This window comes from Osmerus mordax, chromosome 1, assembly GCF_038355195.1.
Source record: "Osmerus mordax isolate fOsmMor3 chromosome 1, fOsmMor3.pri, whole genome shotgun sequence".
Lineage (NCBI taxonomy): Eukaryota > Metazoa > Chordata > Actinopteri > Osmeriformes > Osmeridae > Osmerus > Osmerus mordax.
In genome coordinates, this window is record NC_090050.1 from 5,623,969 (window position 1) to 5,648,379 (window position 24,411).

Below are 24,411 nucleotides of genomic sequence, written 5' to 3' on the forward strand. Positions count from 1 at the left end.
TGTTTTGTTCGGCTTGACGTAGCGTCCATTATCTGGGTCGTAGGTAGCTTACTTGAGAGAGGCGGCGCCTTCCAGCGAGGGGGCCGAGCTTCAGGTCCTTCAGGCGACACGCCCCCCCAGTCTCAAACAGAGAAGACTGCTGATTTTCTTACAATTTCAAAGCCTAATTCAACATACTTGTCGGTGTGTTTTTTCATTCGAATTTGGATGGGTAGTTAATAACATATTATTCTGTGGTGTGGTGAACTTGAAACTCGTTTTTAATTCCACTTTACAGGATCTTTAAATTCAGGGAACCCTCCAGAGTCATGGTCTGAGGCTATCATCACAGTCCTGCATAAGGAAGGAAAAGATCCATTGCAGTGTTCCAGTTATCGTCCTATTAGCCTCCTGTGTGTGGATTATACAATATTAACATCTATTTTAGCAACTAGAATACAAAAATATGTTAGTAAATTAGTAAAACCAGATCAGACGGGGTTCATCTCAGGTCGCCAATGGACAAATAATATAAGGAGAGTGAATATAAGGTGGTGAACTTGAAACTCGTTTTTAATTCCACTTTACAGGATCTTTAAACAGGCTCTGGTTTGGTCATCAAATTACGTCCTAGTTACGTAAGGGCAACGTAACTGTGTTAGCTGGGTCCAGAGTAGGACGAATGAAAGTTGATAGTTTTAAATATCTGGATACAGAAGGTCAGGGAAGCCTTCCGTTTCACTCGTAAAGGTCGTAAAAATAACTCCGGGAGCATTATATGGATCACTAATGTTTAATCGATCAAGTGTTGCTCTATAGCTGCCTATGTCTTTTGAATTAAAGTGCGCAGTGAACTCGGACTGGTTGAAATCCGTGCTGGCGCCGTTCATTTTTGCCACTACTTTCCTGCCAAAATGGGGAAGTAAACAGTAAAGTCACATGACGTCCGGAGCTCTCGATTTATTTGTACGTTTTTACAGAGAATGTCTATAGAGAATATCCTTAAACATGCTCTGGTTTTTATTTCAAGTTTCCACCTTCGATGTTTCAGTGAGTGCTGTTGGCCGTGTTGCGTCTTTGCTCCGCAGCTTCACTCGTTGTAGACCAACCAATCAGCGCGCAGCTCATCTATATATATTCATGAGCATACCATAAAAGGAGAAAAACTAGCGTTTTTCCCCGGGAGAAATTCACTGGAAGCATCGAACAGCACCCGGGCCATTTTCAGCCCAACCAATGTTACATACCCTATTCGGAGACCTTAAGGAAAAGTGTGAAATACCATAAAACCCCAGTCAATCACCCCTTTAAACATAATTAGCTAATTTATTTTACAACTTGGTGTGGTGTAAATCAAACTTCAAATGCATGGCATTGTCTTAGGTTAAATACAATGACTGAAATGTTACAATTTATTGGTTATACCATCACAAACACAAATTTGGTTAAGAGCAAACAAAATAACTTCACATTTTCATTGCTTCACTGTTTCATCTGCAATTATAGTTCAGGACACAACTGAGCACCATAAAATCACATGACATTACCTTTTTTATTGGAGGACCTGAGGTCCCTCTGTATGGTGATGTTACAGCCATATCTGGCCTCAGAATGGTGACACACCTGGTGATCCTTAGCCAGCTACAAATTGGTCATCTTGGATTATGTGTAAACTAGCATTGCAGGTAAACCGGTCAGTCCACAATTCTGATCATCATGTATCCTAGCCCATTTGTATAGACTAGAGAAATAAGCAAGTAAGGTGTCATAAAATCACTTTTATTATAAACAGTTTCATAACAGTTAGTTGAGCTTGTCAGATCAGGTGCAGCAAGCATGTACAAAACAGCTTCCATCCAGACCCATCCTGATGAAACCAGTCAACCTCAATGGCTAATGGTACAGTACACATTCTAGCATTACTCAATAGAAAGCATCAGTTCGATATAGCTCATGGGATGAATATGGCCAAACAGACAGAAACAGAGTCCCTGAGATTGGTTCACATTTAAAGACCAGATTGTTTTTTCTTTCCCCCTCTTATTTGTTTTTTCTTTTGGGGGGGAGGGGGAGAGAACAGCAAGTAGTTGTTTCAAAATGTTGTTAACAATTCTACCACTCAAGTTAAAAGCAGGTACCAAATACATGACTTGCGTGCTAAATGTGTGGCACAAGATATACATTTATGATAAATGTGCAGCTAATAAATAAAATTGTTTTTATAGGAGCTAATGCTCAAAAATGGATGTTGTATCACAAAGGTAGACCATTCCACAAAAGTGAAGAATCTAAAACAACTTTTTACATAAAAATACTTGCTTTTGGACAGGTACCCCTTTAACCAATCGTTTAAGTAATGTTTCTATATTCTCAACTCCATGTTTGCTCAAACCTCAAAAAAGACACAAAACTGTACATGATTGTTGAGAATTCAGATCCCTCGATGAGAGACTTGACAGCGTTGCAGTGTGTCCGGCCACTTGCTAAGGGTCCCTTTAAAAAGCGAATTCACTCGAGCATACACAGTATACATGTTTGAGTCTTTCTGCAACAATGGTACATGATTCAACATCAGTTTTATGAACAAATATGCCCAATAATAAGGTCAGGAATTGCCTGAGAATGCTTACTAGACAGGTTTTCTTCTGTAGACATATGGTTGGTTTGGTTCTCTATAAGAACACCAGAAAAACAGAAGAGCACGGAAAGAACCAAAACAATTCGTAAGGGACGAGTACATCACTAGCATCATTTAAACCAATTAGAAGTACAGAAAAATGTAAAAGCATTTAAGACTGTTCCTGAGAAAACAAACGAGTGAAACAACTAAAATGTAAAGACAGAATAAAAACAAAAATAAATTGTTTAAAGTAGGAAATACTACAAACTTTAATTGAAGTGGAATGGGTCCATGTTGGTGTAAGTCTGGTAATATGCAAATTATGTTAATTAACGCCCATGACCACAAGGTGCTGGGAAAGCTATGGCATCAGATGAGTTCTGACAGCTGAAACTCAATGTTCAACAATGGGTTTTTAAATGTGAGTCAAATTTCATATTCAGATGATTAAGGTTGAGAGTAGCGGTGTGTGTCCTTTAGTTGTCTTCATATCAGGCAGCTTCTGCAACAGGCCTGTCCTTTAGCTGTCTTTTAGTTGTGTTTATCTCAGACAGCTCCTGTCCTCTAGTTGTCTATCATCTGAGACAGATACTGAAGCAGGCTTGTCCTCTAGCTGTCCTTTAGTTGTCTATCATCTCAGACAGCTCCCGGAGAAGGTCATCCCCGGCCTTGCCACGGTCCTGTTCGTCCTCCAGGTTGTCGGTGAACTCGTTCATCAGATCCTCAAATGTGTCCAGCCCCGAGGAGGTGGCCAGGCTGAGGCGTCGGGAGCGACCCTCGCCCGCCACCTTGGTCACAGGACTGGGGGAGGAGCAGGACAACAGGTCAACATCCTCAGATGAACCATAAACACAGCTAGGAATCATGGAACACCACCTCAATATTATGGCATTGTAGCAAAATGTCAAGCACTACCTTCTAACAAATCAAGTCAAACACACTCTAATCCAGTGTTTCTCAACCCTGGTCCTCGAGACCCACTGTGCTGCATGTTTTGAGAAGGTTACAACTACAGACCTCTCCTCAGGCCCCTAGAGGTCGGTGACCAATGGGGATTGAGATTAACCTCCCGTCTGAGACCCCTAGTTCTGTGAGCCAATGGGGTTCAAATATGACCTCTCTCCTGAAGCCTCAAAACTAGGGTTAGGCCTATGTAACCAGTTCATTAAATTTACACTTCCCCATGGTTAAAGCGCAAACTGTTCTCCATCTAGGGCCCAATTTCCCCTTTAAACCCTGAACCCTCACATATGTGTGGTGGCCTGTGGAAACCCGTCGGATGTCGCAGCCTCTCATTGTTGGCTATAAACCATAAAAGATCGAAAATCGTTTTCTGTCAAAATTGAGATTTTTGATGTTTTGTATAGTTAACACCCTTAACTTCATTGTAATGTACAAAAAGTATGATTACTTATGAAAAACAGTTGATTTCAAAGTTTTTTGGATGTTAGCTAGCAAGATTTTCAAGCCATGTCAAATCGAATTATGAAACGGAGTGGAATCTTTAAATGCAGTTTTCTCCGTTATCACTTTTTGACACAGGTCAACTTTTAAAGGGGTCATTGATTGCAAAACCGAATTTACCTTGTCACAGTTGAATAACGACAGTTCAGTGGGTAAAATGGACATACAGTGAACCTCCCACCTCAACGTCCACACCTCTCTCTTTCCTATGCAAATCTCACAATCAAAAAATTTAGCTGTAAAACGGTAGCTTTTGAAAAAGCCGAACTGACGTCAGTTAGCCAAAGCCAAAAAAGGTTTTGACAAAAACCTACCATTTTAGAGCTACATTTTTTTATTGTGAGATTTTAGATTTTTTCTTTTTTTGGCTCTGGTCTGTACCTTTGTCACGCACCAAAATTTGCTGTGCGCTACTCTGTGTACTTCCACGGAATTACAAAGAACATTTTTCAAGGATATTGAAAATGGACTATGGTCGAAAATGCAGTGTTCCAGGCTGTACAGGGAATGCTGACACTTTTCAGAGTCTTCCCAAGGAACCAAACACTCGACGGGCTGTGATGTTTGTCTATGAGTAGATCGGGGGTTGAGAAACACTGCTCTAATCCATACTAACAAACATACACTAATCCATATTAAGAAACACACACTAATCCATACTATCAAACATTCAAATCCATACCATCAAACACGCACACTAATCCATACAAAGAAACCCATTCTAATACATACTATGATCCATACTCTAATCCATCCTAAATTAAGCGCTCTCCTCTTCCTCCAGCAGGCAGACTTACCTCTGAGGGACACTGCAGGCATCCCTGGCATGAGCTGTGTTGCCGGGGATGGCAGTGTTGAGCGTGTGGGCAGCCTGGAGCTCCTCCAGGGGGCTGATGCCTGGGCTCGGCCCCAGCGCTGGTGGTGCGGGCATCTGGGGGGAAGAGGGTGTGGACACCTGAAGGGACACCTGGGGGTGCAAGCATGCAGGGTAGGATTCTTTTTTTAATGACTTGTCATTTTTTCAGCTCGCAAGTAAATGTGTTTGGTTAAGTATAGGACCATACCGCTGTCCGTTTGCTGGGCATGTTGTCGTGTGCTCTGGAGGCGCTGTTCAGGGGCTTGACCGCCGCCACAGCAGACTCGGCTGCCTTGCGCTTCTGACCCGGTTTCACCTGGGCTGCTGGCTTCACTACCGACGGCTTCACGTTCAGCTTGGGCCGCACTGGAAAACCACAGTAGAACACAAAACGTAAATATTAGCCTGGAAACCCCCCTTCAATACATTTTAAATGTATTGAAGAAAATGTATATAAACTAGTGCTGTCAAACGATTAAAATATTTAATCGCGATTAATCACATTAATGTCATAGTTAACTTGCAATTAATCGCATTTTTATCTATTCTAAATGTCCCTTGATTTATTTTTTTCCCATTATTTTTTCTCATTTAAATGCTCTTATCAACATGGAAAAGTGGATTGGATTGCTTGGTTAGTGAAAATGTTTTTTTTAAATTGAAAACAACATTGCAACATTGCCTGGCTTTGACAAGGGAGCGGAGAATTCGCATCAGCTGTGTGCTTGGCCATCAAGTGGTATTTCAGACTGGACGTGCTGCGACGATAGCTCAGTTCACAACGACAAAACACACAGATCAATTTGGTCTTGTCAGTGGAACCATTTGGCAACTTTTTAAAAGTAACCTTTCCATTCAGAATCTTATTGGAATCCATTTCGGCATCCCGCGCTCGTCATCCACTCAAAACGTAACTTTAGCCTACTACCAAAGAATGTCGGCTCTGCTACTACTCTTTAGCCGGCTCGCAAGCCCAAACAAGTGTATGCGGCGTGCCTGTTGTTTTGTTTCCGGTCTAGCTAGATCCGGTGTGGTGTTGTAGTTTTTCTAACGTCAGTAGTTGTTGCAACAGCATGTGAAAAAAACGACAAAGTTTGCTAGGCCAAAAAGAACGTTAATCTTGCGATAAAAAAATTAACGCCGTTAAAATGGGTTTGCGTTAACGCCGTTAATTACTCGTTTAACTGACAGCACTAATATAAACCTATAATATATTAAAAAAAAACCTTTGGCCCCGGTGGCTGGTGCTAGGGACTCGTGATGGGCGCCATCTTGGTTCAGCAGAGTGCTGTCCAGCGCAGGCGGGGCCACTCCTCTGGCCTCCTGGGAGTGCCCTGGGAAGCCCCTCCTCCCTGGAGCGGGGCTGGAGGGCTCTGCCAGCTTGGGGGGGGGCCCGTGCTGGGGGGAGGTCGCAGTGCTGACGGTGGGAGGAGCCACCTTTGGGCTGAGGAGGACGCGCTGGCCAACAGGCACAGCCTTAGGGACAGTGGGGGCCAGCTCCGGAACGAGGCACGGCGAGGAGGAGGGAGAGGAGCTGGAGGGGCTTGCCAGCACTCTGACCTGAGAGAAGAAGAGGAGGGTTAGAACTGGGGGGAGGAGGTGAGGGAAGAAGAGGTGGAGGAAAGGAAGAAATGAGAAGGGGAGCTGGAGAGGAAGATAGGAGAAGGGGAGGTAGAGAGAGGAGAGGAGGAGAACGAAAAGAGGGCATCACTATTACCTTCCTCTGGATGGCAGGGGGCTCAGACCGAGCGGTCTCTGCCTCCACCGAGCTGTCTAAAGGGCTGTTGGAGGCTGCCAAGTCCTCCTGCCTACGGAGCTGCTTCTCACGCATGATCTCCTGGAAGGTCTTCACCTTCACACCGTTCCCAGACGCACCACAGACCTTGACCTGCATGCAAACATACACACAATATGTATTTTAAACCAAAGCTTTAAAACGAACACGACTGATCCCACAACCCACAGTTGTGAGTTGTTTTTGCTTACATTATTGTTATTCACCTTTGTTTTGTATGTTTGTTTAAGTCTCTGTCTAAAGACACATTTCTACCCCTATGGGGATGGACAATAACATTTTCTGAATTGAATCCTTTAAATGATAACAATGTAATGTAGGATATAGTATTCATGAGAATGTGGTTGGGCGGTCTTACCTCTGTGGTGATGGTAGGTTCTCCTGGGCTCTCAGCCAGCCCAGAGCTCTTCTGAAAGTTACTGCTGCCCTCTGCAGGAGGGGAAACACAGTAGAAGTCACACACCTGCAAGGCTGCTCACAATTAAGTACACCCCTGTTAACCCAGTGGTGAAGGGCAAGGCTTCCACAAAGAGGATGTTATATGTTTTAGCTGTAAAGAAAATATCACACACACACATTATGAGTTACAAATATCTCACCAGGGGAAGTAGGCTTTCTGATGCGTGGTAACTGGGGTTTCCTGGCCACCTTGCCCCCAGCCTCCCCCTCGTCCTCCCCCTGGCACTTGGCCTGCATCCTGGCTGCTTTCTCCCTGCGGATCTCCTCCAGGGTCTTCACCCTCACCCCCGGAGTGAAGCTGAGCCCGCGGCCGGGCACAGCTTCCTCCGCGGGGCCCTTGGTGGGGGAGCCACTGGGAGCTCCAGAAGAGGACTGTGGTTTGGTCTTCTGGAGACGTTCCTTCTGCAGCTTCTTCTTGGCGTGAAGGACCTCAGAGAAGGTCTTGACCTGGACAATGGAGGCCGCTTTGACCATAATGGACCTCTTGGAAACCTTTGGAGAGGTTTTAGTGGCTGTGGTGGTGATGGGAGGTGCAGTTTTCAGATTTTGGGATTTGGCTGCCTTAGCCAGTCTGATCTCCTGCAGTGTCTTGATGTGGATCTCTGGGGGAGCCTTATCAGACTCGCCACGAGGCTCTGCTGTGAGGCAGTCTGGGGAGGAGCACAGAATCACGTTACAGAACACCTTCAACACATCGGGGAGCACCAGGGCGAAAGTAACGTGGGACGAAAGTAACAAAGCGGTTTTCTCAGAGCCCTACATTTGCATTTCACTTCAATATCTGCATATATGGACCCTTTCGCATTTCGTGTCGCGTATCACATCATTGTTTAAGACTTAAACAAACCACACAGAGCTGTCGCAGGGGAGGTGCAAGGCCCTGTGCGAACTTAACATGCAAGGTACTGCTTATTGACATACACGTGATGCACGCGCAAGACTGTCCATAATTCCGACAGCCAGTGTGCGAATTACGGGGGGGTCTGACCCCCCCGATTAAGGGTTGGACCCCCCCAAAAGAGGTAAAAACCACAGGTCGGGGGGGGGGGGGGGTCGATACATTTATATATCGTTCTTACCTGTAATCGTAAATATCACAATATAGTTACCATATTCATTCAATAACAGGTTGGCGATACACATAAATGTTGACTTTATGGCAGGGAATATCACACACTATTACATTGACTGTCATAATAAAACTCAAGAAACACCGCCCGTGAGTGACCAGGCAGTGTGCAATACAGAAGCTTGTTGAATCACCTCAGTGTAGCGGTGCGTTCTAAGTTGTGAGAAAGTGCAAGAAAGGCAAGTTTGCTATCTAATACCTCAACAATCTGTCACGAATGTATTTGTAATGGCAATTAGCTGTAGAATATTCACAAGAATGTTAATGATAGAAACATGGTTAACCACCAACTTAAAAGATAGCTATCGCTAGCTCTATATCAAGCAAGATAGCTTCATTTGTCCGTCTCATTGCTTGTCAGAATCTGGAGAGATTTCCAACAACCTTATTTTGTGATGAACAGTCAGATATGTTACTCTGCTAATTTTGTAAAGATCAAGATTATTTCAGAAAGAAATTACTACAAACAATAGTGTTTGTAGTTTTAGTAGTGCGTTGTCGTTTACTTGGTTGGGGCGGCGGCAGGGGTGAACTTCGTCCCAGGGGGGACGGAATTTTAGAGCACATCGAGTCAAGAAAAGGAATACAAAAATATTGAAAGTAGTGGTGGGCCGTTATCAGCGTTAACGCGCTGCGACTCTTATCGGCGATAAAAAAAATATCGCCGTTAATCTATTCTCAAAGTTGGATTGGGAGCTGGGTCTATACTACGCAAGCTATGATGACTTTCACCTTGATATTTTAGCGCGGATGTATACCTAGCCGAATTGCACTGTAGGGGGCGAGAACGAGTTTTCGAACCTGTGAGTATGCCTTGTGTATGAAATTATCACATCAAACGTGACGTGCTAACATGGATGCAGCTATGAATCCGCCTGGTTTGCTTCAGGGAAAATGTATTTTCACGAAGCTTCCCAATGGAAACCTCGACAAGACTAAGGCTGTTTGCACCTTGTGCTATGCGGAATTAGTTTACTGTAGGAGTTCTTCCAGTCTCAAATACCACCGAAACGCAAAGCATCCCTTAGCTAATGCGGAAGATGCCGGACCAAGCACTGATGTAGCGCAGGGGAAGAGTCGTCGTCAAACTACGATGTTTGAGTGCAACCGAGGCCGTCAGCACAGCTCATCAGCCAAGCTAACTAATCTAATAAACAGTTAATAAACACAATCTTATTGAACATAATTTATTTTCATCACCAATTATCATAGTAGAACAGCTTTCTCAAGCAGTTTGTGATGCATTTTGGAAACAGGAGATGAGCTCCTGGTCTAATGCGCCACCTGGCTTGAGAAACCCATTCTCAAAGACTTACTTTTAGTCATTATTTGGGTAGCACACATATTCTGAATGCCTTCGGCGGAATTCAAATGAGCCATTTTAATCTAGATTAACGCCAAGATTACAGTGAGATTAATCTTGATTTAAAACATTTTATCTATGCCCACCACTAATTGAAAGTAAAAAAAAACAACTTGCAATTGCAAACTTGGATTACAAACCAGGCAGGCGCGAGGCCCCCAGTGGCGCAAGGCCCTGTGCGGTCGTATAAAAACTGTTATGCTTTGTATTATGATTGTCATTAGATCTGTAAGCCACTGTTGTAGTGCGGGCGTGCAATGTGTGTGGCTCTTTGCTATGGTGCGTGTTTTTTTGTTGTTGTCTATGCTGGACTGGTTGGCCACCCCTGGACTACAACATCTTCCGATCAGCGGTGGCGGTAATACCTTCGCTACACCTGAAAAGACCGGCCTGAGGAGAGAGTTCCGGTTTAGAGGGGCCTGATTGACATGAAGTTTAAGCTGTGGCATTGAAGACAGCGACGCACCACAAAAGCCTTTGGCGAGCACACCCAATAAATATAGGGCACATACTAAAGCAAGTTGGGGAAGAATGGGACTTGAAGGGGGAAGGACTGCTGTTGTGACAATGCGCGCAATATGGACATTGCAGTCGGTAAAAGTGGCCCAAAAATATGTCCATGTGAGTTTTGATGCATCAGGTTTTTATTTATTTTTTTGACTTGGGCCTAGAAAGACATTTCTAAAGAGAGATTTGGAAGTTTTTCCAAACTTTATCGAAAATAATCGAACTGTGAACTTTGTATTGAATATTGTATCGAATTGTGAGAAAACAAAATTGTCCCACAGCTAATGCATACTGAACACACATCTACCTACTGCTAATAACCATACATCTACATACTGCCAATAACCATACAACAAGGTGTTCACAAGGTGTACCTGATTCTGTTGGAGCACTTGGTTGAACTGACCTCCTCAGTCTATCCCTGACGGGTTTAGGAGCTGAGGAGACAACAATCAACGTTTAGGTTTGACAGGGTTTTTCTTGCATAGAGAATTAGAGGTCCAGACCTCTCTCCTCAAGCCCCTCAGACCATAGACTGTAAAAAGAATGGACGGCGCGTTCACTTTTGAGGAGCTGTCATGCCGTCCATTCGTTTTTCAGTCAATGCCTCAGACCGGACCTCTCTCCTCAGGCCCCTCATATCCAGGTGTTACCGCACCCGCTGGTTGGAGGATGTATTGCATTTAAATCAATAACTTCCGTTGAACTTCGGTTTGAGCATAAATAGTGAAAATATGTGTTGTGGCTAGCGTTATATATGGTGAACATCATCACAAAATATTATGTTTTCCGTGATTAAGGTAGCTGGCTAGACCCACATTTATGTGATTAACATAGTTCATGAAAATAAAGGGAAATATATTTTCCGTTTCATTTAGCATACTTTAAGATGGAGACGTTTTTAGCATATACTTCAACTTCCAGTGTAGCTGCAGGCAGTCATACATGCAGAGTTTGAGTGTGTTTTGAGATTGAGGTTTGCGAGCACGTAGGATTGAAGGAGTGTGAGTGAAAGAGGCAACTGCAGAATTTCCAAACCTTGAATTTTTGGATCTGAGTTTATGTGGTGAATTCAAACACAACATACCAACAAATTATTAACAATCAACAAACAAAAGTAAAATATTTTGATGCTATGAATTTGGTGGTGTTTAAATTTCAATATTAAGTATTCATTGCCTTCTAAAAGTCAAAACATGTCATTGATTTTCTTCCATTTCAAGTTATTAGAAAGACTTGTTGCAAGGTGGCCATCGATTGACCAGACCTGCAGGCTTTGGAATACAAGGAGTTCAAGAAGAGGTTTTATAAAACGAAAAATAGGACGTAAAATGTTCTGCCTCTGGTTGTGAACTGTGTTGGGGAAAACAATGGCCATGTTCAACTACCCTGTGAAAGAGCTACATTTTGCAGGTTATGAAATGTGTAAATGAAAGTTTATATTTAATAAAATATGCTTTAACGTGATAATTGTCATTTTCTTTCATCATAATTGTTAGAACTAATAAATTGCAACTTTTTGCAGTTTGCTCAAGCCAGTTGAACGCATGGTAGCCTACAGATGTACATGTGCACATGATCAGGATGTTACCACCCCCACCTAATTTTGAGCTAGGAAAAACCCTGTTACAAATGAATTTTCGGTTGTCATAATCACTTAGAGTGGGCATGACAATGTTCAATTGATTGATTGAACTAATAAACCTTGAGGTTGCTAGCTGTGTCCAACAGAACTGCTCATCTTCTCTCTCCATCGGCTTAAGGGTTTGAGAGAAAGTGTGTTTCCCTCACCTTTAGAAGGGTTGCCCTCGTCCTCACCCACCACCCCGCCCAGGCGTGCTGCCAGGCAGCGTTTCAGCGGCAGGTCACAGTCATCTGCAGGAACATCTGGACATGTTGGAGATGACTGTTTGTGACTGGGACCATAACATGTTGTAAACACTTGTTTTGAAGAAAGTTGATACTTTTTTTTTTCAACCCTACCTCTTCTGTGGATTCTTTTCCCCAGTCTGTCGGCAACGTTGCGTCTTCCAGTTACTTCTCTGCAGGCGGCGACCTCTGGATGAGGGTTCAAGTCATTTATTGTCAGATGCACAGAACAACACAGGGTCAGATTGGGCACTGAAATTCTTAGGATAAGACAACGCAAAGCAACCTGGCATAACATAACATACAAGTACACAGAACATAGATTACATCCATGATAAGCTAAAATATAGTAAACCTCCTAATACACAATATTTAATACAGTATACTAAACCTCTAAATACACATAATTACCTATACTAACCTTATAAACCTATACTAACCTAAGACAAGTGAAGTACAATAGTGCAATATTACCTATGCTAACCTAAAGGGAGGGAACTGGCATGTTACCAAAAAACCCACAATTCATCTTTTCGTCAGGTACCAACATATCAAAACGCAGGGTGTGGGTGCTTACCGCTGGTGGCAGAGAAGAGGGCGGGGCCGCCATACATGGTCATGCTCTCCTCTTTACCGCCTCCGTTGGTCACCTGGCCAGACAGGGAGGCCTCCTCTAGTGGGGTACCTGGAGTAACAGCAGACGTTAGCCTCAACATTAACTGTCAAGTTTGTCTGTCTGGGTGCTATGTTTGTCTTTATGAGTGACAAAACAGACACCTGCTTTTAGCTGCAGGTGCACTCAGGCCTATGGAGCAGCGTACCGTATCTCTTCATGCTGGCCTTTAGGGCCCTCCTCAAGCGGATCTCCTCCAGGGTCCGGATGCCAAAGTTCATAGAGTCGTCTGTGGACAAAATAATGCAATAAGAAAACATGTAAACACGCAAATGTTGATGTGGAATTTGACATCACATTGTTGAAATGATGAAGATAGGTTAATGGTTTATCTGATTTAAAATGAAACTGTCATCCATCTTTTTAGTTTCTTATATACTAGTGTAATAATTGGACCAATACGCTGTTCCTATTGGTCCAGAAGACGTTCTCAAAAGTTAATAAATCCGTTTATATACCTCCTGAAAGTTCGCAGAGGTAAATAAACGGTTTTACGGACCTAGCAACAAGCGGTTGCCTTGGAGATGTAGCCATTGACCTTAACGACGTGGCATCTGCTCGGCAACAAAGTAGCCTAAATTGCCCCAAAAAAAAACTAAAACAACCAAATATGGTTTTTGCACAGGTCCGCAAACGCCCCGCATTCGCTTCCTGTTTTAAAGAAGTATCTGAAGCAGACAGAAGACAAATTGATGTTGTTGATATGTTGCCTTGGAGATGTAGTGACGTCAACAGTGCAGCTGATTGCTCTGACAACATGCCGTCTGCTCCAGATTCGACCTGTTTGATTTGGTATCTTCCCACGTATTGTTGTAGTATATAAGAAACCAAATGTTTACTCCTCGACAGGTCAGCAAACGCTTTGTCGCCTCGATTTGTTAAAACGATTTGTTTGTAAACCTCGACCTACGGTCTCGGTTAACAAACATTTTAACAAATCTCGGTTTACAAAGGCGTTTGCAGACCTGTCGAGGAGTAAACATTTGCTGTATATTATATATTACTGGAAACCATATGTTAAGATGTTGACTGATTATTATTAATACTACAAACTGGTTGAAGATATTAAGCCCAAAGTGTAAAGATCTGGATATTAGGGGCTGAGGAATGCAGGAAAAGACTAGTTGTAGATATGCTTCTACTTTCACAAGCAAGAGGCCCCCAGCTATAAATCAAGTTGCACGTTTAAGACCCTGCGGCCACACACTTGTCTACAGCTGCAGAGTTCAGGGACAGTACCACTAGCCGTAAATTGGGAGAATTGTCGTTGTATTAAAAAAACACCAGTAATCTGAAACCCCAGGACAAGGATCAATAATGTGAGGGTGCATAATGTATCTGTGACCAACTGTACTGTACCAATAGCAAAATTGACACAAATAATAGGAAGAAAATATATAAGGGACTGTCCGGAGAGAAACGGGCAGTCTGCTCTCGGGAACACACACTTGTTGGATACTCTGTCCAATAAACCTTTGCATCAAACTGAGTTCCAGTTGGTCTGTTTTGGACTTAGGATCTAGCCCACCTCAACACTTAAAATCATTCTCCAATTTTGGGACTTTTTTGGGAATTTTTCACTTGTCGGGACTTAGTATTTTTCTTCACTATACAAGGGAACTTACAACATTATTTACATCAATGTGGTGCTTATGGGACCAGTATTACTCCTGACAGGTCCAGCAACAAGACAGCAGGCTTTATACCCAGGGTTCAAGAGAGGAACACTCTCCACCCCCACACTAATGCCCACTCAAGACACACACCCTCGGTGGGCATAGCTTGAAGTGGGACAATTTCTCAGAATAGTGAATAAAGAGTAGAAATCAACCTGTTGGATGGTCATGCTGCATTAGTTCTCACCCGAGCTGGAGACCTTGGCCAGCTTCCTGGGAGAAGTCTCGTCCTCGGAGCACTGATCTGCAGGCAGTACACACAGTCAAATACTGAGTCACCCACTCTACTTTCATGGAGATACAATAACAGGTCAACATGATCAACCTGGCATGGAATTAGTAGGAAAGCTAAGGGAGAGGGGTTACCATCCTCGTCCTCATCGTCATCTGCTGGGTTGATGACCACAGGCGGGTGGGTGGGGCTGGGAACACTCTCCTGAGTCTCTGCCTTGATGACCCCTCGGAGTTGGGGATTGGCTGCGCTGGGGAGAGGGGCGGGAGGAGGTGGGGGGGCAGGCTCTTCTTGGGGCTGTTCTACTTCTTTAGAGGCAGAGCCTGAAAATACCCAAACATTTCCAGTAAAGCACTAGCCACATCTACATTTAACACGGTTTTAGCATTTGAAATGTGTTAGACATTGCATAAATGACTAAATGCATAACTAAAGAAAACAAAAATCTATGTAGGAATAGCACGCTGGTATAATCACTGTTATCATTGGTAATATCCCACGTAACTCCACCCACAGGGCTTGAAGTGAACTTTTTTACTTGGTAGCACTGTCGTTCCCAACTTTTTTAAGTTAGGAGCACCAGCAAATATTTTTGAGCACTCAACAACATTTTTCATATAGTCTTTTCAGCTTGTCAAATGTTGAGCGCTAGTTAGCTCCCCGTCACGTGACAACAGAGCGCAGTGACAAGGAGTGACTGACGGCTAATTTTAACCAATCTCAAATCTGCATTAAAGTTAAGAACGTGAAGATGAAGATTAACTGGTTATGTAAAGTTGGATAACACGGTAGACAGGTCACCGTATCAGCTCACAGTAGGCACAGTATTAGCAAGCGTTTTGTAAAGAAAACAGGTTGCACCATAATGATTATTTGATCCCAAATATATTTTGAGGTTGCACAGATACCTTTATCTGCAGGGACAAAGTGGCCATCGATGAAGCGGGGTTTCTCATGGTGGAATGCACAGTGTGACTTCTGACAGCCGGCCGGCTGGTTTTCCCAGTAGCAGGCAATCTCTCTGCGATTTTTCTGTGAGAGGAAACCAAGAGAGTGCAGATGGGGCCATTCCCAGGGTCAGCTGCAAGGTACTCATGTCAATCTTCTAAAATCTTCTGGCCTTTTTTCAGCTAACTTATCCAAAAATAAATAAAAGCCCAGGACCCAAAACTGTCCTAGCATATGTAAAGGATAAACATTGATGTGAGTCTTCCCATTAATACAGACGGCCTGGCCAGTATGTGTGTTGATGTCTAGCAAGTCTGTGTTGTGTCTGGCTGGCCAGTTTGTCTGTGTTGGTGTTGGTAGACAAACTTCATGGGTTGTACTTTCCACGTCCTGGGGTCCGTTCTTCCTATGTCGCTTATTACATCTGAGATCAAATGACACATCCAAGATGACATCATCTTGCTAATCATGATCAGTCTAATTGGGTTCTTTGAACACCCTTGTTGTTTATGATTAGTATAGCTGGATTGAGTTATGCGTTGGTCTAAAAGGGGGTATGTATCGATAGTAGAAACCTTGATCATCAACATTTACTTATTGTTCAGTGCAGCGTAATTGTTTTCTGTGATAATTAAATGCTAGTGTGATAATAAATGACCATTTCAAAAATAGTATCTGCTGGTTTACATGCACTAACATGAGAATATGATACGTGTTTGCAGTGGACGTATTTAGGCCAGGGAATTGGCTATAAAATGTTGAGCAATTTCGAGTGGAACTGCAATCTCGGATTTTTGATTTACCGATGAGACCGCCTAGGCGGCAGCCATGCTAGATTTTTTCTTGAGTCCCTTAGTGCCGATTAAAATTGTAATCCTTCAACACAGCGACCTGTTCTCCAAAACTAAGAACACAGCTTTGACCTCAGTAAACAGATACTTAGAAGTCCATGTCTTGTTAAAAACTCTACATTCTGTATCAACCTTTCGTTTTTCATTTTTGAGGGCTAACCACCTAACTCTCCTGTCGGTGAGGTTGCGCAAGCGCACATATGTAAATTGCCTGATCACTAGTGTTTCAGGACTACCTATTTACAACCGCTCGACACATTTATTTATTTTTAATTTTAGATTTACCTCACGCGGGCCGGATTGGAACAGCCTGTGGGCCGGTTGTGGCCCTGCGGGCCGTACAATGCCCAGGTCTGCCATAACTGATTCTCTGGTGCTCAGGTCGTAATTTCAATCACACAGCACGGAGCAGTGTAGGCCTACAGGAATATCTGGACCACAGCCAATCAGAGGCAAAGACCCGCCCCATCTCTGTCTCTGATTAGTTTAGACCACGATATGATCCAACCATGAGTGCGAGTTCTGTCAAAGAAGAAACAAACGCTTCGTTCCTGGAGAGGCAGCGGATGCGAGGAGGTTAGGTGCACCGGTGCGACCTAGTAAAAAAAATTGACGCACCCGTGCAAATTTTGGTCGCATATGCAACCAAATTGGTCGCACTCTAGAGCCCTGCCCTCACGAAAAAAAAGGGCTGTGCTTAAGTATCTATCACGCAATGCGCAATTAATTTGGTTTCATGTTAAATCCTGCTAATTATTCTTGCACCTTCCGCAACAGGTTGTCGTAAAAACGGACATGGCTGTGATAGACTTCCTGTATCACTCTGCTTATAAAGCCACAATCAAATCTTGTTTACATAAAATAAGCCTGCTCCCGAGCAGGTTTAAGCTAAAGGACTTGTTGCTATGACAGCAAGTACAGAATGAGCTTCGAAGAACCGAACAATCCAAGATAATGACAAATCGTCAACAATCAAATCCAGCTATCTAAGTTAGCGACGTACCAAGAACGGGCCCTGGTGTTAATGTGGCCAGAGTCTTTCTCCCAAAAAGTCCAGAGTTGGGACTGTAGGCCCCTGACCCAGGGTTCAAGAGAGGAACGCTCTCTACCCCTCACTAATGGCCCCTCAAGACACACACAGCAAAGCTTGAAGAGAGATACAGCTGCAGATAGACACACACACACATCCTGACCTTGATCTCCATGTGGCGGAACTTGCAGACCATACGAAAGCAGCGTCCCTCCTGCCAGAGGCTGCAGACCGTCTCACTGCCCATGGCTGCCTTGCAGTGTCTGAACGGACAGCTGTCTCCCTGGGTGACCAACAGACAAGCACATGAAATACACAATGCTCCCATTACTCACCACTCCTAAACTCTTCATAAAGAGTTCTTCATAAAGAGAATCTGAGATTAAGAAATATATGTCCAACTATGTGAAGGTTTGCTACTGGTTCTGGAGCTGTGACGCTGTGTCCTTAGGACTCTTACCTTGGTGCAGGTGGAGTAGTAGAAGAAGTAGCAGTCGTCTCCATTGTTCGTCATGATCAAACCTTTAGGACTGGTAAACTTTTGGTGGGTTTTCAGGGGCGGATGATGGCGTCACTCACAGCTGGTGTTTTTTTCAGGGGGTGGATGATGGCTTCACGGCTGGTGTTTTTTTCAGGGGGTGGATGATGGCGTCACGGCTGGTGTTTTTCTTAGGGTGTGGATGATGGCGTCACGGCTGGTGTTTTCAGGGGGTGGATGATGGTGTCACGTCCCTGTTTAGTGGGGTGGCGGCACGGTAGGTCTATTCAGGGTCCTCAGGAAACTCGCTAGAAACACAGCAGGAGGAAAGTCTTCCATTGGTCACCTGGTTAGTACACAGTGTCTTGGTCACCTTGTTAGTAAGCAGTGTCTTGGTTACTTGGTTAGTAAGCAGCATCTTGGTCACTTGGTTAGTACACAGTATTTCCTCTCTGAAACCATGGGGTCTGGTCCAGGGACAGACATGTCATTAGAGCCCTGGCCTTTTGACAGTTCTTAACAGCACTTCCTCTATAAGAAGTCAATGCGTAAGTGGAAGGTGATGATTGAAGCCATTACAACCTCAACTGATCACGCCTGAGAGACTAGTAACACCTAACAGGGTTTGGATGCTCAATGTGAGCAGTACATTCAGTGTTTCCCCTAGGTTTACAGCTTTGGGGGGGGCGGAGCGCCCCCTAACATAATGGTAGGGGAAACACTGACATTTACCTGGTGTGGTTGAGATGATCTCTCCTCCTCTCTGAGCACTTCTGACTGGGCGTCTCCGTGGCAATAGAGGTCCTGAAGGAACACTTGGTCCATGAGATAAGAGTGTAAAGGTGTGCCAGAGATAGTCGTCCTAGGACCTCCAGAGAACACCTGGCCTGGACACCAGACTGATAAAGCTTAACAGAGTGTCCATGGTTTTTTTTTTTGTTTTTGTTTTTTTATAGAAAGGAATAACTGGATAGAGAAACTGAGGTGGTTAAAAAGCGAGATGAAAAGGAAAAAAGCGGCATCTCCTCTCTGGGTTTTCATCCAAGAAAATTACTTGGGAGGGATGGACTGGCAAGAATTGGCAAGTAAAATGGGAGGGGGCAATTAGGGAAAATAATTGTGGATCAAAAAAAAATCTTCAAGGTCTTCCAATACTTGGTGGGTTAAGGTGGAGGGCAGACAAGGTGGGGAGAGGGAAAACGCTGCTTTTTTTTGGGGGGGGGGGGGGGGGGGGGGGGGGGATCTTCTGGGGATCTACATTCTTTCCTATCCACTTCCAGAGGTCCACCGAAAAGAGGAGCTGCTGCTAAACCTTGAAAAGACAAGAAGACTCCCCAGGCAGCTGAAAAGAATGGTCATTAAAGGGCAGACACTGGCACACAAACATACACAGCAGCTGTCATCAATATGATTTCACATCAATGTGTTGCATAGGAGTCATGTTGCAGCTTCACATTTAGGAGGACTTTCACCATTGCAAAGCTTTGAGGTCAAAGGATAGCATCTGATCCAAACAGTTACTCACTCTCAAATTTCAAACACATGTTGACCTTGTATCTTGAAACGGATGCTGAGTAACTATCTTTAAGTGATAAGAGAGACATTAGGGCTTAACCATAAACTACTACCACTGAGCCAAGTCAAGTGTTCCAGTCTTGTTACCTATACCATCAGTGGCCAGTTTATTAGGTTAAGAGACAAGTATTCATGGACTACTACATACTGGAAATTCCATGTAAACCGTTCCATCTCTTCACAAAGATGCTCTACTAGGTTGACGTCCCAAAATGCCCTTCTGCACACCATTGTCATACTGTGCTGTTATTTGTTCCCAATCCTTGCACTTCTCCGACTTTTATCATCAGAGATGTTTGCGAACCCATGACTTACTATGTTTTGAGTTTTGCACACCTTTCTTGGTACAACAGACACTGTCGTACATGAAAAAATGGGATTGCCGTTTCACGGACAGTGTAACCGGCACGTATAGCACCAGCCGTAATCTCAGAGTCGTTTAAATAACTCGTTCTGCCCATTCTATTCATCAGACGAACAGTAACCGAATGCATTTTGCGTATCTGCATGGCACAACAGGGTTTTTCTAAAACGGGGTGGAACCTAATAAACTGTCCACGGAGTGAAATTATGGCAAATAGCTAGACAACACACATCTGCTTAGCAAGATCAAAATGCATTTGCACGACACAAATCAAGACAAATTTACCAGAATTACTCGGCGCATGAGATTTTCATCTTCAGCGGTACGTTAGTTACTGAAAGCACAAAATCCCATTTAGAATATAGTTTTCATGACGTAACGCTAAAGTACACACATTAGTATCTGACAATGTAGACAGCACTAGCTAGCTAACAACTGATCGTTTGTAAGACGTAATTCACGTACTCATCACATTCTCTGGAGGTATGTAGCTATCCAGCAACTGGCTAGAAAATGTAATCGTTTTAACAGTTGCTCGATAAAATAGTCAAGATAGTTGGCTACCTGTTTTAGTGAACTATCCAGCTAGCGGGCTACTAGTAACGTCACTAAGGCCCTTAGAGCAAGTCTGACCTGTGGCCTGGTGTCTATATTATCCTTAAGTCAATGTTCTGTAGCCAGTCCGTAAACTAATCATTAACCGTATATTCGAATTGTTTAATGACACCAACAAATACCGAAATATCTTACCAGTTTTACATTTAGAGTTAAAACATTGGTTCTTGAAAGAACAACACGACCGCCGCGTTCTCTTGCCCACTCGAACTGAGAACAAAATGGCGTCGGCTTCGGTAAGAGGAAACGCATCACCACAGTATTGATTTTCTTTACCGATGAGAACATTTGCCACGACGATCCTCCTACGTAAAGGCACGCCACGTTAATCTAGTTATTTGCTATTGGGTAGTTTGGTATTGTACTATGCTCGCACAAAACATAGCCTAAATTAAATAAAGTTGGTAATACGTTTTTTAAATGGTCAAACTCCATAGCCTGGCTCTGCCCTCCTACGTACTTCCGCTATATTTTGATTTTGCTCCTGTACTAGGTCTGGCCATTCGGTACGTAAATCAGATTTTTCAGGTTGATTTTCAACCGGCCAATCAGCGAACAGAGGGAGTGGCTGAGAACGATTACGTTGATGTTGTGCGCTAGTTTGTGTTGTAGTTCCGTAATGGCGGCGGAGAAAGATTCGAGCGAAGCCGTTCAGTCCGTTGTGGCAACGCTGCTGAATATCCAACAGCTAAAGCCGGAGCAATAACAAGTTTTGCTGAGTTTTGTTGGTGGCCATGATGTTGTGGCCCTCCTCCCCACGGGGTTCGGGAAAAGTTTGATTTTCCAGCTACGGCAGCTAGCTCTGTTATAGTAGTGGTGAAGGAATTGGCTAAGGCGAACGCTAATGGCAGATCAGAGTGGCTCTGGGCAGATCCAATAGTTTTAAACTTGGCAAGGAAGTCAACGCTTGTCAATGGAGCGAGGCCAGACTCTCTGTACAAATGAAATGTACGAGAGTCTGGTTAGGACCAGGCTACAAACTCCGCCCCGTAGAGGTGAAAATGATCTGAACTACGTCCCCAAGAGATGTCTCTAGAACTTGAGTCCATGTGATTTGAAGTGATTTAGAAAGGTAAATCCAGAACGGCAAATCTATATCGTTCCACATCATGACAGCCGCCGTCAGTATTGCCATTTGCCAGTATTGCCTATAGGCTACTTCTTTTTCGTAGACCTTATGGTGTTTATTTCATTAGGAGACTAGTAAACTGTAATGAAAACCACATTTTATGTGGTGAACCGGCACAGAAGTCCCGGTGTCGGTAAGCAAGTCAGGACCGAGCCATCCGTTGAACATTCAGGGCTTAACCCGAACCTATGTTTTGATGTGAGGTGAAATCGGAACTTCACATTAATGCATTGATTTTTTGCATTAATTTCAGTGCAAAATAGTTTTTTGAGCTTTATGTAATATAAACATTACGTTAGACTCATATTGTTATATCTTTGGGAAATTCTTTTCGCATCAGCTTAATCTTGCTAGTCTCCATGGCAACAACCTTGCTAGTCTCCATGGCAACAACCTTGGTACACAAACTTTTTAATGCACGGTCTGATCATGCGCTTATTTAGATTAAAACCTAGTGTAGCCTATTAGCTTACTTATCAGTCCCACAGTAACTTAACAAACTTAACACATCGTTTTATTCGGTGTTTGAAAAAACTAAGAGAAAGCATGCGATCTGCTGGCACAATTTATGAGCGGGCAGTGGCCCACCGGGAATTCTCCCGATTCTCCTGATGGCCACTCCGGGCCTGAGCCCAGTGTTCAAACAAAACAAAACTGTGCATCTTTTAAAAAGTAAAAGTATAAAAAGATAAAATGAAAATTCAAAGTACAATAATTGTGTCAAAGATGCAGTGGACTATAAGTATAAAACAGCAGACAATACTCACGTATTATAGGCCTAATTAAAAACTTATAATTAGCCTACAGTAACCCATGATCATTCATCTTTTTTAGGAAACCTTAAGGAGGCGGTTGTTGTGCTTTGCAGCAAAACGTTTCACAAACGATATGAGAGTAAGTGGATTGTATAGGACTGCTTAGCTAATCATATAAAAATGATCGATCTCCCAGTTGGGAGATTGATCATTTTTATGTGTTGTAACGTGACGTCTGCGAAACAGCGACCATCAGTAAACGTTATGCATACAAACAAGATTTTATATTAAGCTGTTCTTGTCTTTACTAAAATCAAAACTAATCAAAGGGCAGAGTGCTCTTAATCACGAGGGAGCGATTTGACTTTTGGCTAACGTAATAGACTCGCTGTTTTTGACGAGTGCATTCGTCTTTAGCATACATTACATTCATAACAAATGTAACTTTAAGTTAAACATGTGAGACAGCTCAGTCGCTCCAGTCTTTGCTGGGATGCAATGCCACCGCACCGCAGCAGACTCGCTGTGTGCGAGCCAGACTGTGTGAACGCCGCTCTGCACGTTTGATGCAGGGACGTAGGGGGCTAAGAATACATTTAAAATAAAAAATGTAATTGTTTACAAGTACAGTTTTTGGATCACCAAAGTTATGGGGGCAGCTGGGGGGGGCAATAGGCTCTAGAGTGGGGGGCTGCCCCCCCTTGCCCCCCCATCACTTTGCGATGTATAAAGATTTGACGTGAGAATGTGCGGGCAGTCACGGAAACTTTTGAGCAGACGTGAGAATGTGCGGACCGCAAAGTCTTGTCTGGCTCTGTAACATGGCGAATTCTAACTGAAAAGTGCTGAAACTCACCAAACATTACAAAATAAAGTTTCCATTACTACGTTTATGACGTTGACTATTCAAAAAACATAAAAATAAAAGTTTGATCATTAATGTGGATGATCACATCAAAATGCCAAAACCCAAAACTGGAAATGCTATAGCCTTCTGTTTAATCCGCCACCACTTAATAACTTCTGTTAAACTTGAGGGCAGGGGCGGTTTTAGGCACGGGCGGACCGGGCAGCCGCCCGGAGCAGCATTTTTCATGTCACGTGGGGGGCGCACGAGCATAAAAAAAAAAAAAAAAAAAATCTCTGCGCCACGAAGCGGTTTTCTCTTTTCTATCATTAAACTGTGTGGGGAATTGGCAAATTGGCGCCCCCTTCAGGCAGCTGCAGGCCCCCCTGCTTGCTGAGAAGGTGCCTTGCACAGAAGCTGTGTGAAAAAAGGGGAGGGGGACAGACAGCTCACCTGACTGGGTCTCCCAAATGGAACGGACAAGGGGGGGGGGGTCCACTGTATAGTGCAATACTCTAAATTAGTGGGCTAAAGTCAGTTGCACCTCGAATTTCTTCCAAATAACGCACATTTCATTCGTAATATTATAAATATAGGCCTAAATTTCCTGTACATTTTTGTTTTTTTTAATTGTGTGAAATGGATAATAAAAATATGTAACACAACGATTGTGGTCACCAAGGTGAATTGGTTTAGTCTTGACTTCTGGTCGTGAGTGACAGTGTTGGGGGGATGGGAAATCTGTTGACTGTTGAGTGCCAAAGAAGATGGACAGGAAAAGGTCAAGTAAGCCATCAGGTGCCCAATATCGAAAAAAAAGAAAAGAAGAAGAGGAGAAACGAGAAAAAGATAAAGGTATGCAAATATGTCTCTGTATGATTATTACGGTATCCATGTCATGAATGAAGGGCTAATGTTAATTGGTGGGTATAGGCTAACTCTTACGTTTGTTAGCCTTTTTGCTATGATGCTTGCTATGCAACAACAATATTTCGGTTTTAACTCAACACACACGAGATAACATTTCACCATAATAGTGTGCTTTGGAACAAAACTGTTACAAGTTCAGTTATTATTTATTTTCATTATTTAGGTTAGGCCCTGTAATTAGCCAACGGAATTTTCAAATCAGTAGGTAGTTTCAAAGACGAACATGTGCTATTTGCTACAACTGTATTTCGTGACAAATTATAGTTT

General features: G+C 43.4%; 1 protein-coding gene across 5 annotated transcripts; it reads right to left on the reverse strand.

The window, feature by feature from the left end:
• Nucleotides 1-1,744: 1,744 nt before the first annotated feature.
• On the reverse strand, nt 1,745-20,751 carry zc3h11a (zinc finger CCCH-type containing 11A). Of its 5 annotated transcripts, XM_067228792.1 has the most exons (20): nt 20,619-20,744; nt 20,154-20,202; nt 18,662-18,733; nt 17,912-18,237; nt 17,615-17,734; nt 15,531-15,654; nt 14,757-14,945; nt 14,578-14,634; nt 12,863-12,943; nt 12,619-12,726; nt 12,156-12,230; nt 11,964-12,059; nt 10,547-10,609; nt 7,314-7,823; nt 7,073-7,143; nt 6,637-6,807; nt 6,146-6,479; nt 5,128-5,285; nt 4,861-5,030; nt 1,745-3,400 (listed from the first exon to the last, which is right to left on the reverse strand). In XM_067228792.1, exons 4-20 carry the CDS (start codon nt 17,963-17,965, stop codon nt 3,220-3,222), a joined length of 2,562 nt encoding a protein of 853 aa, XP_067084893.1. In that variant the 5' UTR covers nt 17,966-18,237; nt 18,662-18,733; nt 20,154-20,202; nt 20,619-20,744; the 3' UTR covers nt 1,745-3,219. The 5 variants fall into 5 exon arrangements, with proteins under 5 accessions (XP_067084893.1, XP_067084979.1, XP_067084802.1 ...); XM_067228878.1 differs by having other exon boundaries at nt 11,964-12,047; nt 18,662-20,751; XM_067228701.1 differs by having other exon boundaries at nt 17,912-18,275; nt 18,662-20,750.
• Between the last annotated feature and the right edge of the window lie 3,660 nt (nt 20,752-24,411).

Bases quoted from the DNA above. Each gene is read 5' to 3' on its own strand.
- zc3h11a (XM_067228701.1), bottom strand. From the start codon at position 17,965: ATGACGAACAATGGAGACGACTGCTACTTCTTCTACTACTCCACCTGC. The intron at 17,735-17,911 runs GTAAGAGTCCTA...TTGGTCACCCAG, and splicing joins ACTACTCCACCTGCACCAAG to GGAGACAGCTGTCCGTTCAG. The intron at 6,480-6,636 runs GTAATAGTGATG...TTCTTCTCTCAG, and splicing joins CCCCTGCCATCCAGAGGAAG to GTCAGAGTGCTGGCAAGCCC.